At 40.5% G+C, this 12,677-nt stretch overlaps 1 protein-coding gene across 1 annotated transcript; it reads right to left on the reverse strand.

The window, feature by feature from the left end:
- Positions 1–10,264: 10,264 nt before the first annotated feature.
- LOC149940921 (E3 ubiquitin-protein ligase XIAP-like) lies at positions 10,265–10,960 on the reverse strand. The gene has a single exon (XM_090179394.1). It carries the CDS (start codon positions 10,958–10,960, stop codon positions 10,265–10,267), a length of 696 nt encoding a protein of 231 aa, XP_090035520.1.
- Between the last annotated feature and the right edge of the window lie 1,717 nt (positions 10,961–12,677).

Genomic DNA, 12,677 nt, shown 5'->3' on the forward strand with positions numbered 1-12,677 from the left:
TTTATTATTTCCTTGTCGAGGTCGCTCAAAAGAGGCGATACGTGGTTGGGGAGAAGTTCCGCGTGTTCTTCCCGGAAATTTCGACGATATAAATAAGACTCGAAAATCGCAGTTTGAATGCTAAATATAAAATGAAAACTTAATTAGTGTTGTTTATTAATAATAATAATAATGATGATGATGCGAATAAAAAAACTCTTACGCAAAACCATCGGCATTTGGTGCTACGCAATCTTCGTGGGCTGGGGAGTATATTCCTTCGGCATTCCTAGTTGGGCTAAATCGCGATATAGAAAAAGTGGGAGGGGAGATGAGAGAAATCATATAGAAACGTATTCAACGCGATCAATCTTAAGGAAACATACTTGGGATAGGTGTTGGCTGCGACGATATCTTCGAGTCTTTCCATTAAAAAATGGACATCATCGTCCTCTGCTTGAACCTTTGGCAGCAAGAAGGTCCGAATGGCTAAAATAATAACGAATCCGTTTACGTTGAAGATCTTCGGTGGCACAACCTCGGATCTAGTTGTCTGGGTAGCCTCATCTCTAAATAAAATTTCAAAAAAAAATCGCAATTATATATATATATACAGGTTTTTTCAAAAGGTTATGCAAAAACTTTAAGGAGTTGTAGGGGGTGAGTTGAGAAGTATGCCTGTTTTATTCCCATTTTCCTACGATGAGTTGAAAGAGCGCCAGAGAGCTTCAAAGTGGGGCCTACTAGCCCCTGGAAGTAGGCTGCAACAAGCGCAAAACTAAGGAGCAGGGACTTTAAATACTGTTTAATTTTACTCTTTTACGCTGGTTACCTCGATTTATTTACAAAGTCCCTTTTTTACCTATCACACGAACCCAAACCTTTATGTACGCATTTCCCCGCTGCTTGGGTTGACGCTGGCTGCAGCCTACTTCCTTGGTCTAGTAGGCCACACTTTGAAGCTCTCTGGCGCTCTTTAAACTCATCGTAGGAAAATGGGGAAAGAACAGGCATACTTCTCAACTCACCCCCCCCCCTACAACTCCTTAAAGTTTTTGCATAACCTTTTGAAACACCAAAATACTCACAAGTCATCTTCCTCACTGTCTGAATGGGGCAGGTCATCGTTATTGTTTTCCAATTCTTCTTCTTCGTCAGAAGAATGTTGATCCGATAAATATTCATCCTCTTCCGGGTGTACGGGGATGCGTCCGACGACCATTTTAAATATAAAGAAATAAATAAATATACAGTACAACCAAATATGAATTATAGAAACGAACAAGGAGGCAGAGACGATTTTGCCCGGACGTTGTGAAAGACAAAATATACGAGAAAGAGTCCCTGATTTCTGGACTTTAATGTCGGCGCGAGGTTGCCACCCACGCTGAATAATATGTAAATAAAACTATCATTCGCCATCGCCACGGAATAAAGGGGGGGGGGGGGGGCGGGGGCTGAGCTAGTGTATTATGACAAATATATATATATATATATATATATAATAATCTACTTTTTATAACCTGCATCGCAACAGACCTGAGGCCCTTTTAACAGCGATACAGGGTAATTTTAACTATGTGGGAGGATGGTGGCTAGCCCTGCCACAGCTAACTACTAGCGTCCCTACACTAACTATTGCATTAAAACCTCTGCAAGTTTTTGTGCGAAGGGGAAACCGAAGATCTCGGGGAAATTCCCCTTAAACCAGTGGGGAGAAAACTTGCAAACTCTACTCAGAAGGAGTGGTTCCAGATTTTTCACCCAGTGCCACGGAGACGGTATACGGTACATTCATAATTTATATAAAAAAAAGAAGTATATTGCATTGAAAGCTTGTTTATACTTATTTGAAATTTAATTTACTAATTACGCGAATAAGATCAGCTCTTAATCAAGTATACTCGATAACCCCTACTCTTTAAAAATGTACTCGATTTTTTTTTCTGATTTACTTGACTCGAATAAGAGAAAATTTCCCCCGAATCAAGTACTCGATACCCGACTCGATTGCCTAAAACCACGACAAGCGCAGCCCCAGTGAATTCGAATTGGAGGGTACAAACATGCCACAGCCGCTGTTACACGGACCTTCTAATCCAAAGACTTATAATATAACATTTGGACCACTAACCCTCCCCCCCCCCCCCCTCTGATTTAATTAATAAACTGGTCCGGGCAATTTTTAAACTGGTCATTTGCCCACTGCCTTATTTCCCACGCTGGTCTCTCAGTTAAATTTTGCGTGTGAAGAATTGGAAGTGTCACGCTTCTATAACAATATTATACACTTCTGGTAATATATATTCTAAAAAAAAAACCAGATATATGACTTATACTAACATTTGGATACCCTACTATAGTGGTACCCTATTTCGTGATAGCAATTCATACCCGGTGATATCTGTTTAGAATCTTTCTTGGATTGGGATGACGCTCGGGAAAACTAATAAAGCTCCGTCTTACGACGGATAAGAGAAAGTATACATTTATATTTCTTTCGTTCAATTTGTTTAATAGAAACATCTATACGCTATATACAATTATACAATTTTTAATTAGACGTGAAATGTACATTTTAAATCTTTTTTACAACGAGAACGATACAAATTACCTCAGTCGATGACGAGGTAGTTGTTTAGAAAAGGCCGCTCATCAATTTTAAAACAAAAGCGGCTGCAATTTTCCGCTTTGACTAGGTGAATGGTTTTATTTATTATCAATCTACAATGCGGGCAATTATTAGTTGGTAAATTATTTTTACAGTCCAAACACACACTGTGACTGCAACAGTCAAAAAATACAAAATCCGACTGCGTTTTCGTTGAGCGGCAAATTTCGCATTCGCGACTAACGGTCGCGAACGTATCTAGCGATATAGATGTAACAATCGGACTATTTATCGAATCTAGTTTACTCGCCAATTGTTTGACCTTAAGTTCGTATTGCGATTTGCACTCGTTTAATCGGGTATTAAGGTTTTGTATTTTATATTCGTAATGTTGGATCTGTCTCTCGAGTTTCTCTTTTTCTTCAACTATTTTCTGGCAGTCCAAAATCGCGTCTTCTTTATTTTTAACCTGGAATGACACGTAAAATTTATTTAATACCATTTGAAGTAAATGAATAAATGCGAAAGCGAGCCCCCTTTTACGTACCTGGTTATCAATTTCTGATAAAATATTTAGCTTTTGATTTTCCACAAATTTTCTTAATTTAGAAGCTAAATCGTCGGAAGAATTCGTGTTGATGGATTTCCTCTTGAAACCTCGCGACGTAGTCGGCAACGACAGCGATTGAATCGAAGCATCTGATTCTTCACTCGAAGACATTTCGGTAATGGTAACGCCGTTTAGTCACCCTCGCCGACCAGTCGACCTAAACCAGTCCGGGCCTATACTTCTAATTATTGATATTCCTCACTTCCAACTTAGCTTTCATGACTCATAACCCGCTAGAAAAAAATTCCACCCTTATAGAATGTTGATTTAGCCTTATTAAGAATGGATCTATTTATACTTAGAGAGGATGTTTAGAATAAAATTTATTGAACAGGAAAAGAAAGCTTATACCTTTGGAGCCCTGCTTTTGTATCGCGAGGGGATTTAATAGCAAGGACACGAATGACGATGTTATGGCACGCGTTGAAGCCTCTCGGTAAGAAAATTAGCTATCCAGTGAATAATCATAGGGGGGGGGGGCTATATAATATTATTAAAAAAAATCAGTCTATAGAAACAACTGTTATAACTACGGTAATCGGACGCTTATTATATTGGCTTCGATGCTAAAACTATACACATTCTAAAAATAATATACAGATATCTTTTGCTCGTAGGTAAACGTAGAAACTTTAACGAAGAATGGGTTGGCCACTACAGCGCGAGATCAAAGTTGGGCGTGAATAAACGCGCTAGAGTGACGACTGGGTTTTTACGAAGGCTGGTAGTAAAGTAGGAAACGTAAAGATTGATTAGTAAAAGCTTATGTAACATAAATACTCGTAAGTTTGCGTCCTTATAACATTTCCATATAAAAAAATCCAATGAGTCTTTGTTTCACACGAAACATGAAATAAAGAGACCCAAAAATGCAAAAATTCTTAAAATCCTTGTGCTATTGAAACTATCAAACGTTATTGCGTGAAACGAATTCCTTGGTCAGAGTGATATATCATGATGGGCCACGAATATGGTGTAGAATCTATAAAACCGCCTAGAGATTGCTCGGTGCGTGCTCAGTGTTCCGATCGTTCTAAAGGCGTTGTATGTTGGAGAAAACATAAAAAATGCCATCACCGTCAAGTAGTTTTGTTTTGCCAATCACGCTGTTTTCTCAGATTCTATAAATAAAAAGGTGTACACGTTTGAGGCTACGATAATAGTTTAAGCTAAGAGCAACAAACGCAACGCCCCACACAAGGAGAACGCAACCCTTCAAAAGTCGTGGATTTTATGGCGTACATTTTTCATTGGTTAGACGCTGTAGCGCCTGCTGCCGTCGGAAGGGGGAATTCGGAAATTGCCCCCCCCCCCCGCCCGTAAAACGTTCAGCGTAAAGGCTCGTGCAATGAAATTCGTACACAACCCTTCGTTAGGGTGTTTTAAGGCTAGCTGCGTTCTCCTTGTGATTGTTGCTCCTAGGTTTAAGGTTCCGCGATTTATACGACCGTATAAATCTGGGTGTACGGAAACTAAAATCAAACGCGCACCGGGAAAGGATTTACTGTATGCCCGCGGCGCCTACATTAGCTCTTTCCCTTCCGGCACCGAAGAACAATTACACTCTTGACTATTTTATCTTTTGTCTCCTACAAATCGACTCGAAATTCCCTATTTTCCATATTTTTTTTGCCGTTGTCATCCTGTATAAATACTACAGCTATATATATATAGTTTCAACGCGACTTACGTCGTTACTATCGATTGAGATTTGAAAGATAACGCTACCCATATAGGAGCGTTGATAGAACGGTATATATGGCGTGCGCGGCCGACATTGTCAGACGTTATATTTACGTCCTAACAACCGTAATAACTTTGTTCGTAATTGGATATTTAATATTCTATATAATTGACTCGCTTCACGGAAAAAGTGTGAAGATTTCGTCGGGATAAATAAAAACGTTCGATAAACCAGTCACCAAATTACTTCGAAGGGAAGAATACGAAAAACCACCGCAGTTTACACGAGTCACGTCCGAAGACGATTTATCGAAACCATCACGGAAAATCCATCATTGACTTTTAACACTAGTTAGCTAGTGATGTATGTCGAATATTAATCGGAAAAATATTATACTGGATAACCAACAAAAATATATAATTTTTTAAAATTGCCCTATGGCAAAGAAATTAATAATTGAGAATTAAAATTACATTTAATAGATTTTATTGTAACTTTTATTAATGTATTTAATTAAAATGTAAAGACGAGGTATATTGTTTGTTTTTTTTTGAAACGCATATTAACGTCTATAATTTCCCCATTGTAATTGTTTGGGTTTATTCTCACTCCTTCGCCCTTCCTCGATTGACGCGGAAAATGGCGAGGGCGGGTGTGGGGGATGGGGGGGGGGGGTGTGAGGCTCTGCTGCAGCTGACTAGAATAGCTCTTTTTACAAGATAATATATACAAATACATGTATAAAGGTGTTGATTGTCGGAGGAGCGTATTTTATAGAAACACCTATTATCCCTTGTTATCCCTGACTTACAGGCTTCAAAAAAAATTGGACCATTTTCGTATACTACTTACGATGTATTTTCATAAACTAAAATCAAAGATAGGCAAACCGGAGAATCATTGGCGTAGCTGGGAAAATTGGGCACCAGTGTAAGATCAGAAAATGTCCCCCCCCCCCCCCCTGTGACATGACAATTAACTTCCCTCATTTCCACCCCTCATCTCTGTGATGGAACCCTTCAACGTATGCTTACAAAATATACAGGATGTTTCAAAAGTTATGCAAAAATTGTAAGGCGTTGTGGGCAGGCGGCTTGGAAATAAGGTATATTTCTAAACGGGTCTATTTGGCCAGTGACTCCCAAACTCTTGAATTATTTAAGTAGTGGTCACGCGTAGACCAGTTGGTTAATAATACGGTAGATAATTGTCAATTAATAGGCTGGACACTGGACCAGTGAACCCCAAGCTTTTGAATAAAAAAAACTGGTCCGAGCAATTAATAAACTGGTCTTTGACCCAGTGACCACCGCTTATTTCCAAGCCTGGTGTGGTTCTTGTTCCTTGTTGGGTTGTTCTAGAAAGTTTTCCATAACAATCAGCGTTGCCAGGCGTACCATAATTATGGTACACTTCAATAATTTTACTTCGAAATCTTGGTCGTACCATAATTTTAGCCGTGTACCATATGGTACGCTTTTATGCAATAATTAAAAAAAAACGTCCGAGCAATTAATAAACTGGTCTTTGACCCAGCGACCACCGCTTATTTCCAAGCCTGGTTTTAGGCGGTGAGCTCAGAAGTATGCCTGGTTTTTCCCATTTCCTACGATGAGTTAAAGAGCGCCAGAGAGCTTTAAAAATGTGGCCTACTAGCCCATTGAAGTAGGCTGCAACGAGCGCAAAATCAAGCCATGTTCCGGTCAGGTATTTTCGCGTAATAGGGGCCTATCAAAGGTAGTACCGTCTTTAGGTATGGGGTTATAATAGAATCTATATAGACAATAGCTCCGCTTACGCACTACACTATTTACAAAATAAAAGAACAAAAGGGAGATGATAGCGGAGACGGGTTTGGAGATTGTTTGCGTATACGGGAAATAATAAGTCGGGGTTTTCGAAAGTGAGACGCAGTTTATTACGTAGAAAAATGAAAATACACGCAATGAGATAAAAAAAAACGCGTGCAAACTTCTGAAACGTCCATTTATAGTTCTTCATCGTCAGTGCTGGAATATATGGCCGACATTTCGTAATCGAAAACCCAGCTCGCGAACTTTAGCGCCTTTTCCTGGGCGCAGGCGATTCTTTCGCTGTAGAACCCCTTGTGTATTTCGCATCGCGGGAAATTGGGGTATTCGCCGATAATTTCGTTTGCTTTTGGGCATCCAATGCCAGCCAGTTCCGTTACCGAGTGGCCTAGGATCTCGGAGATAAATATTGTCTCGCCCTCGCCTTTGCAGTAGACGCGTTTGGCGTCGACAGTGAAACGGTGCAAGCTCTCGTTCACTTCGTCGTACGGTTGTTCGCCACTGTCCCAAAGCATTCCGAGCATATTTTTCCCGATCCGAAGGTTACGTCGAAGAATTTCCGGCGGTAAAAGCATTTTTTCGTACGGAGGACGGAACGTCGCGTGCTGGAAAACTGAGTTTGCTTCAACGGTAGCGACGCATAACTCCTTGATCACAAAGTCTCGTTGATCCAGGGACGTATTGCGACCGAGTAAAGACTCAAAGTGTATTACGACGGATGCTGTCATTTTCCCTGCCAGAAGCTTTAGCGTTACAACCTTTTTTTCCAAAAACTCGGTGAAAAATATAAAGCGAGTGGTATATATCCTCGCCGTTTAGGTAGTCGGGAGTTGTATATGGACGTTATTGCTTTGCTGGCGACTTTAACATAAGATGAATTTCCCGGGGGGGGGGGGCGGTGCTATTTCAACGAGCGCCACCTCTCCTCAGTCACCCATTTAACTGGATCGGCTTAAAGGGGCTTTTTTAAAATATGTCTTTCATTCGCCGTTCGTTTCGAGAGTCACCGGAAACAAAACGTTTATTTTCTGCAACATGTTGTTTAACGCTTTGCGGGAGTTCCCTCTATAGCCTAGCCGACGATGTGGTCGCTCTACGTGGCGCGCCGTCAGCGAGCACCCGTTCAATCTCCCCGCCGCCGTTGTTTCTCTTTGCGCGACTGCGGCGTTTCCGGCTCTCCGCCTGTTTACGCCTGGAGCGTAACATATGTTTCCTAGGTATCAGCGAAAGACAGGCGGCGAGGCGTGTTTATCGGGTGGGCGGCGCAGCGTCTTCCTTCCGAGAGATTTACCCGCAATAAGAATACCGCCATGTTTGGAGGTCTCGCTTGACCAACGGACTCGCGCAGGATGGGGAATAAGAATTTTTTTGAAAGTGGATAGGTGGCCAATGAGTCCCCAGGCCTAGAATAAATAAACTGGACCATGACCAGTGCACTTCGTCTGCTACATTAGAATAACGTGTTTTAACTGCTGACCGATTTAAATAGGGTGATTTCTGTAGACTAGAAATGAGACTAGAACCACTGCGCTATCCGGATATCTCAAGAGAAAGCTAGAAGGCATCCATGAGAGTGCACCATCTATATAAATAATAATACATAAACAAATATAATTAAATAATTTTTTCATAATAGATGGCGTGCTCAAACAAAGAATACTGGCGATTCCACTCTCATGGCAGCCTTCTTACTCGAACATCTCACCACAGTTCAATCTTGCTTCTAGTCTCATTTCTATTAATATATGGTGCGAGTACTCGAATATTATCGATTACTCGGCATTTTGTTAAATCAAGTACTCAAACTGGACCTCGAATAATTAATTGTAAAACACTCGTCGATTACCGAGTACCAAAAAAAAATTGAATAGTCGGGTATCCGATTACTCGAATAAGCTGCTGTTATAGTTCAAAGACGTGTTTTTGCAACTTTTAGGGTGGAAATAATAAACGGTACCTATAAGACGTACAATCAGCAAATGCTTTGAATGACCTTGGGGATGGATCACGGCTTCTAATAATTTGCGCGCCGGCGTGGTTTTTTTTTTCAAACAATATTATAAAGTTTTAGTTTTGGTTTAGAGTGTCACTTCACGAATTCGGATGTCGGTCGGCTTTAGAATTTACCTGAGTCTTATAACTTCGGAAGCCATATACGGAGATGGTACATTCACAATTAAAAAAAAAGTATATTGCATTGAAAGCTTGTTTATACTTATTTCAAATTTAATTTACTAATTACTCGAATAAGATCAGCTCCTAATCAAGTATACTCGATTACCCCTACTCTTTAAAAATTTACTCGATTTTTTTTCTGATTTACTTGACTCGAATAAGAGAAAATTTCCCCCGAATCAAGTACTCGATACCCGACTCGATTGCCCAAAAGCACGACAAGCGCAGCCCTAGTGAATTCGAATTGGAGGGTACAAACATGCCACAGCCGCCGTTACATAGAACTTCTAATCCAAAGACTAATAATATAACATTTGGACCTATATCTATTGCAAAATATTCTAGCAGAATCACTGAAAAAAACTAAAACACTGGGAATTAATTAAGTGGTCCAGGCAAACCGGAGAATCATTGGCGTAGCTAGGAAAATTGGGCACCAGTGTAAGATCAGAAATCCCCCCCCCCCTGTGACATGGCAATGTTTAAGGGTTTCAATGTACACGATTGGGTGCGTTGGCCTATTTACGTCGTTGGCTGAAACTATCGTGATAATGACATCACGGTTATACCCTCTATAATACAGGGTGGAAACCTACGCCGTGATCCAGCCTCGATACTTCTCCTAGTACAGCGGTGCGCTGCGGGTTGAACACTTCTACAGGCGCTGGTAGGTTAAAAATCTAAAACTACAGTTTCCGACTTTCCAAAATTTTGTTAGTCAAATTGGTGTCAAGAGATTCAGAAATGGATCCAATAACTTCATTTTTGTTTGCTGCTTTTTTTAAAAAAAAAACTTTGGAATCGTTTCAAGCTTTTCAGTTTTCGTTTCAGAGATACACTTTTATATTTTTGGTCCCTGTCCATTGCCACCCACGGGCAAAAATAAGACTTTTTAATAAAATAGTAGCGATTTTAACGACAAGCTGGTAGGTCTCCCTTTAAATTTTTTTTTCTACTCATGCTTTCAAATATCAATAAAAATGCAATGAACCGTATGGGCAGACAATGTCGTTAATCAGATATATTTGCTTAACTATTTATATTTTTATTTTTCAGTCAACTATTTTAACTTGGAGTAAAGTTGGATACATGAAATAAATGAGTGATTGAAAGTGTAATAATAATAATACTAAGTTGTTATAATACGACATTGTTAATTTTTGAGTCTACGGTGTGCTCCCATCAGAGTTTTGTTTTTGTTTTTTTTTACTTACAAAAATATATAGGTCGAAGAAATTAAATTTAATTAAGTTTTTTTTAATATGGCATTTCGTAAAAGTAAGGTTTTGAAATACAGGCGTCAGCATAATTTCTAGAAGCGCTATTATCCTTTGAAAACCGGCACGTCGTTAAACCATACAGTTTTTGCAAGCTTGTTTGGCACTTTTGACATATTAGACTACCGCGCAATAGCGTCCGTCTTTAACCTTCGTTTGGATGTCTTTTTCGGAATTGTTTATCGTCGGCTTAACGACCGATTCTTCGTCCACCGGAGTCTCGTGGGAGCCTGGGTTGCGACGCGTGATTGATTTCGACGGAGGCGGTATAACCTCGTATTTAGCTTCGTTCGGAACGTTCCCTGATTTATCTCCCAAAATAAATTTGCACTTGGGGAAATGTTTCGCGTGCTCCTCTAGCGGCACGTCGTCTTCTCGCCACGCATTAAGCTGTCCCCCACAAGAGAAGCAAAGAACCCAATCTTCAAACTTTGAGTAATAAAAGCCGGCTTTGGCGAGTTCGCGGATATTGGTGTAATTCGAGGGAAATCCAAAGAGAAAGGTCCGCAAACGGACGACTTCGTAGCGCATGCGATCAGGGATTTTGCGAGGCCTCTTGAACGAAGGTTCGTGAGGCACATTTCCAACGTCGCGGTCGTTAAGGAATTCGCATTTTGGAAAATATTTTAAATGTTCGATTAAGGGTAATTCGCCTTCCTTCCACGAGTGAAGTAATCCTTGGCAGGAGAAACAAGTTACGTAATCCTTATAGTGCGTCGAGTACAGCCCGGCTTTCGCGAGATCCTTTTTGTCCAAAAATTTCGCCGGAAAGTCATCGGTGAAACTTCGGAGTCGGTTGACTTCATAATTCATAGTGCAGCAGGATATATCGGAGGGAGGGTGGTGAGATAGTATATAGACGAGGTCGTAGTAAAGGAGGTCGTGGAACGTCCGATCTCGATCGCGGCTAAGCGACTTATGTTGGCTTGCTTGAAGATTCGTGTCGTTTTATTCGTAAGGCGAACTATATAGGCAAAGGTTCCAGGATTTTCCAATCACGCACCTTGGATACAAGTACGCACTACACATATATTATACTATAGCCATGTTCCGGTCAGGTATTTTCGCGTAATAGGGGCCTATCAAAGGTAGTACCGTCTTTAGGTATGGGGTTATAATCGAATCTATATAGCCAATAGCTCCGCTTACGCACTACACTATTTACAAAAAAAAAAGAATAAAAGGAATATGATAGCGGAACAGCTAGGAGACGGGTATGCATGGAGATGTGTGTTTGCGTATACGGGAAATAATAAGTCGGGGTTTTCGAAAGTAAGACGCAGTTTATTACGTAGAAAAATAAAAATACACGCAATGAGATAAAAAAAACGCGCAAACACATACACGCATTTTTAAAATGATCAAATGAGTTTACAAAGTTATAAAATATATTAAATAGTAGACGGGCGAAAAAAAAAGGGTCCTCATAGGATACGTTTGACGTTAATTATATCAAAAAAAAAACACCGTTTAAGCTTGTTTTCCACCAACCCGCGTAACAGCGCGTCATAATGTTAATTTTTTGTCACGCCTAAAAATGTTTGCACGTTTCAGAGTTGAGTGTCGCTTTTTAACGCGTGCTGGTGGAAACCAAGCTTAAGAATCAATCGTTAGATTTTTAGCGGAATCTGGATAAATTATTATTATTATTATTTTTTTTTTTTCAATTTTTGCGACCACGTTTATTCTTTTTGTATATTTTTACAATTTGACGCTTTTCGAATTGGGCCACGTACTCCATAGCTTCGTTCAGGATCGATATATCTTCCAACTCGTTCGAGTATAGCTTTCCGGTATCACTTCTCTCGCGCGGGGGGGGGGTCTCTTCCAACTCGTTCGTTAATGGGTCGATTTCAAAGATTTTGGCGACATTGCAAACCACGGTTGTCCAATTAGGATCGAAGTCTTTCACTAATTTCGCTTTGTAATCTCCATCCATGCCATCCTCAATTTCCGTATGCGTTGGGCCGTCATTTAATTCGGTACGATAATTCGTGATCGACTCCGTAAAAGAACTATGCCCCTCGAGCGAGGTGCTTGGTAGCCAGATATCATCGTGGGCGTTTGACTGACCATAATTCGCGGGTATCTGGCTAAGCCGACTACGCATCGACTGAAGTCGGCCACCCAGACTGGACACGTATTCTGAGGGCGCGTTATGTTCCAACGCGTCCAACTCTTCTAAATTTTGACAACATTCGGGGGTTGTTGGAAAATTTTGAAAGAACTGACGTATCTCCAGAAAAACCATAATGTTTTTCAACGAAAGCCGACTAACGCAGTCGGGTATTACAGACGGCCCTTCTGTTAAATTAAAGTTGCATTGCTGGGCTAAGCGATAATAAAAATTAAAAATTTCAGATATACGCCACGGCCTCCTAACTGAGAAATTTTCTAATGACGCGTCGACGAATTCCATAATTTATCCGAAAACCTATTTTCGAAACTTCAGAGTCGCATGCAGTCGCTGAGATCGAGTGGCGCGGAATCCCCTGACCCGACGACCTCTTTACTTTTAAGGATCCACGAA

The sequence above is a fragment of the Leiobunum rupestre genome, chromosome 6 (assembly GCF_980474605.1).
Source record: "Leiobunum rupestre chromosome 6, qqLeiRupe1.1.hap1, whole genome shotgun sequence".
NCBI classification, from domain to species: Eukaryota; Metazoa; Arthropoda; class Arachnida; order Opiliones; family Sclerosomatidae; genus Leiobunum; species Leiobunum rupestre.

Bases quoted from the DNA above. Each gene is read 5' to 3' on its own strand.
- LOC149940921 (XM_090179394.1), bottom strand. From the start codon at position 10,960: ATGAATTATGAAGTCAACCGACTCCGAAGTTTCACCGATGACTTTCCG.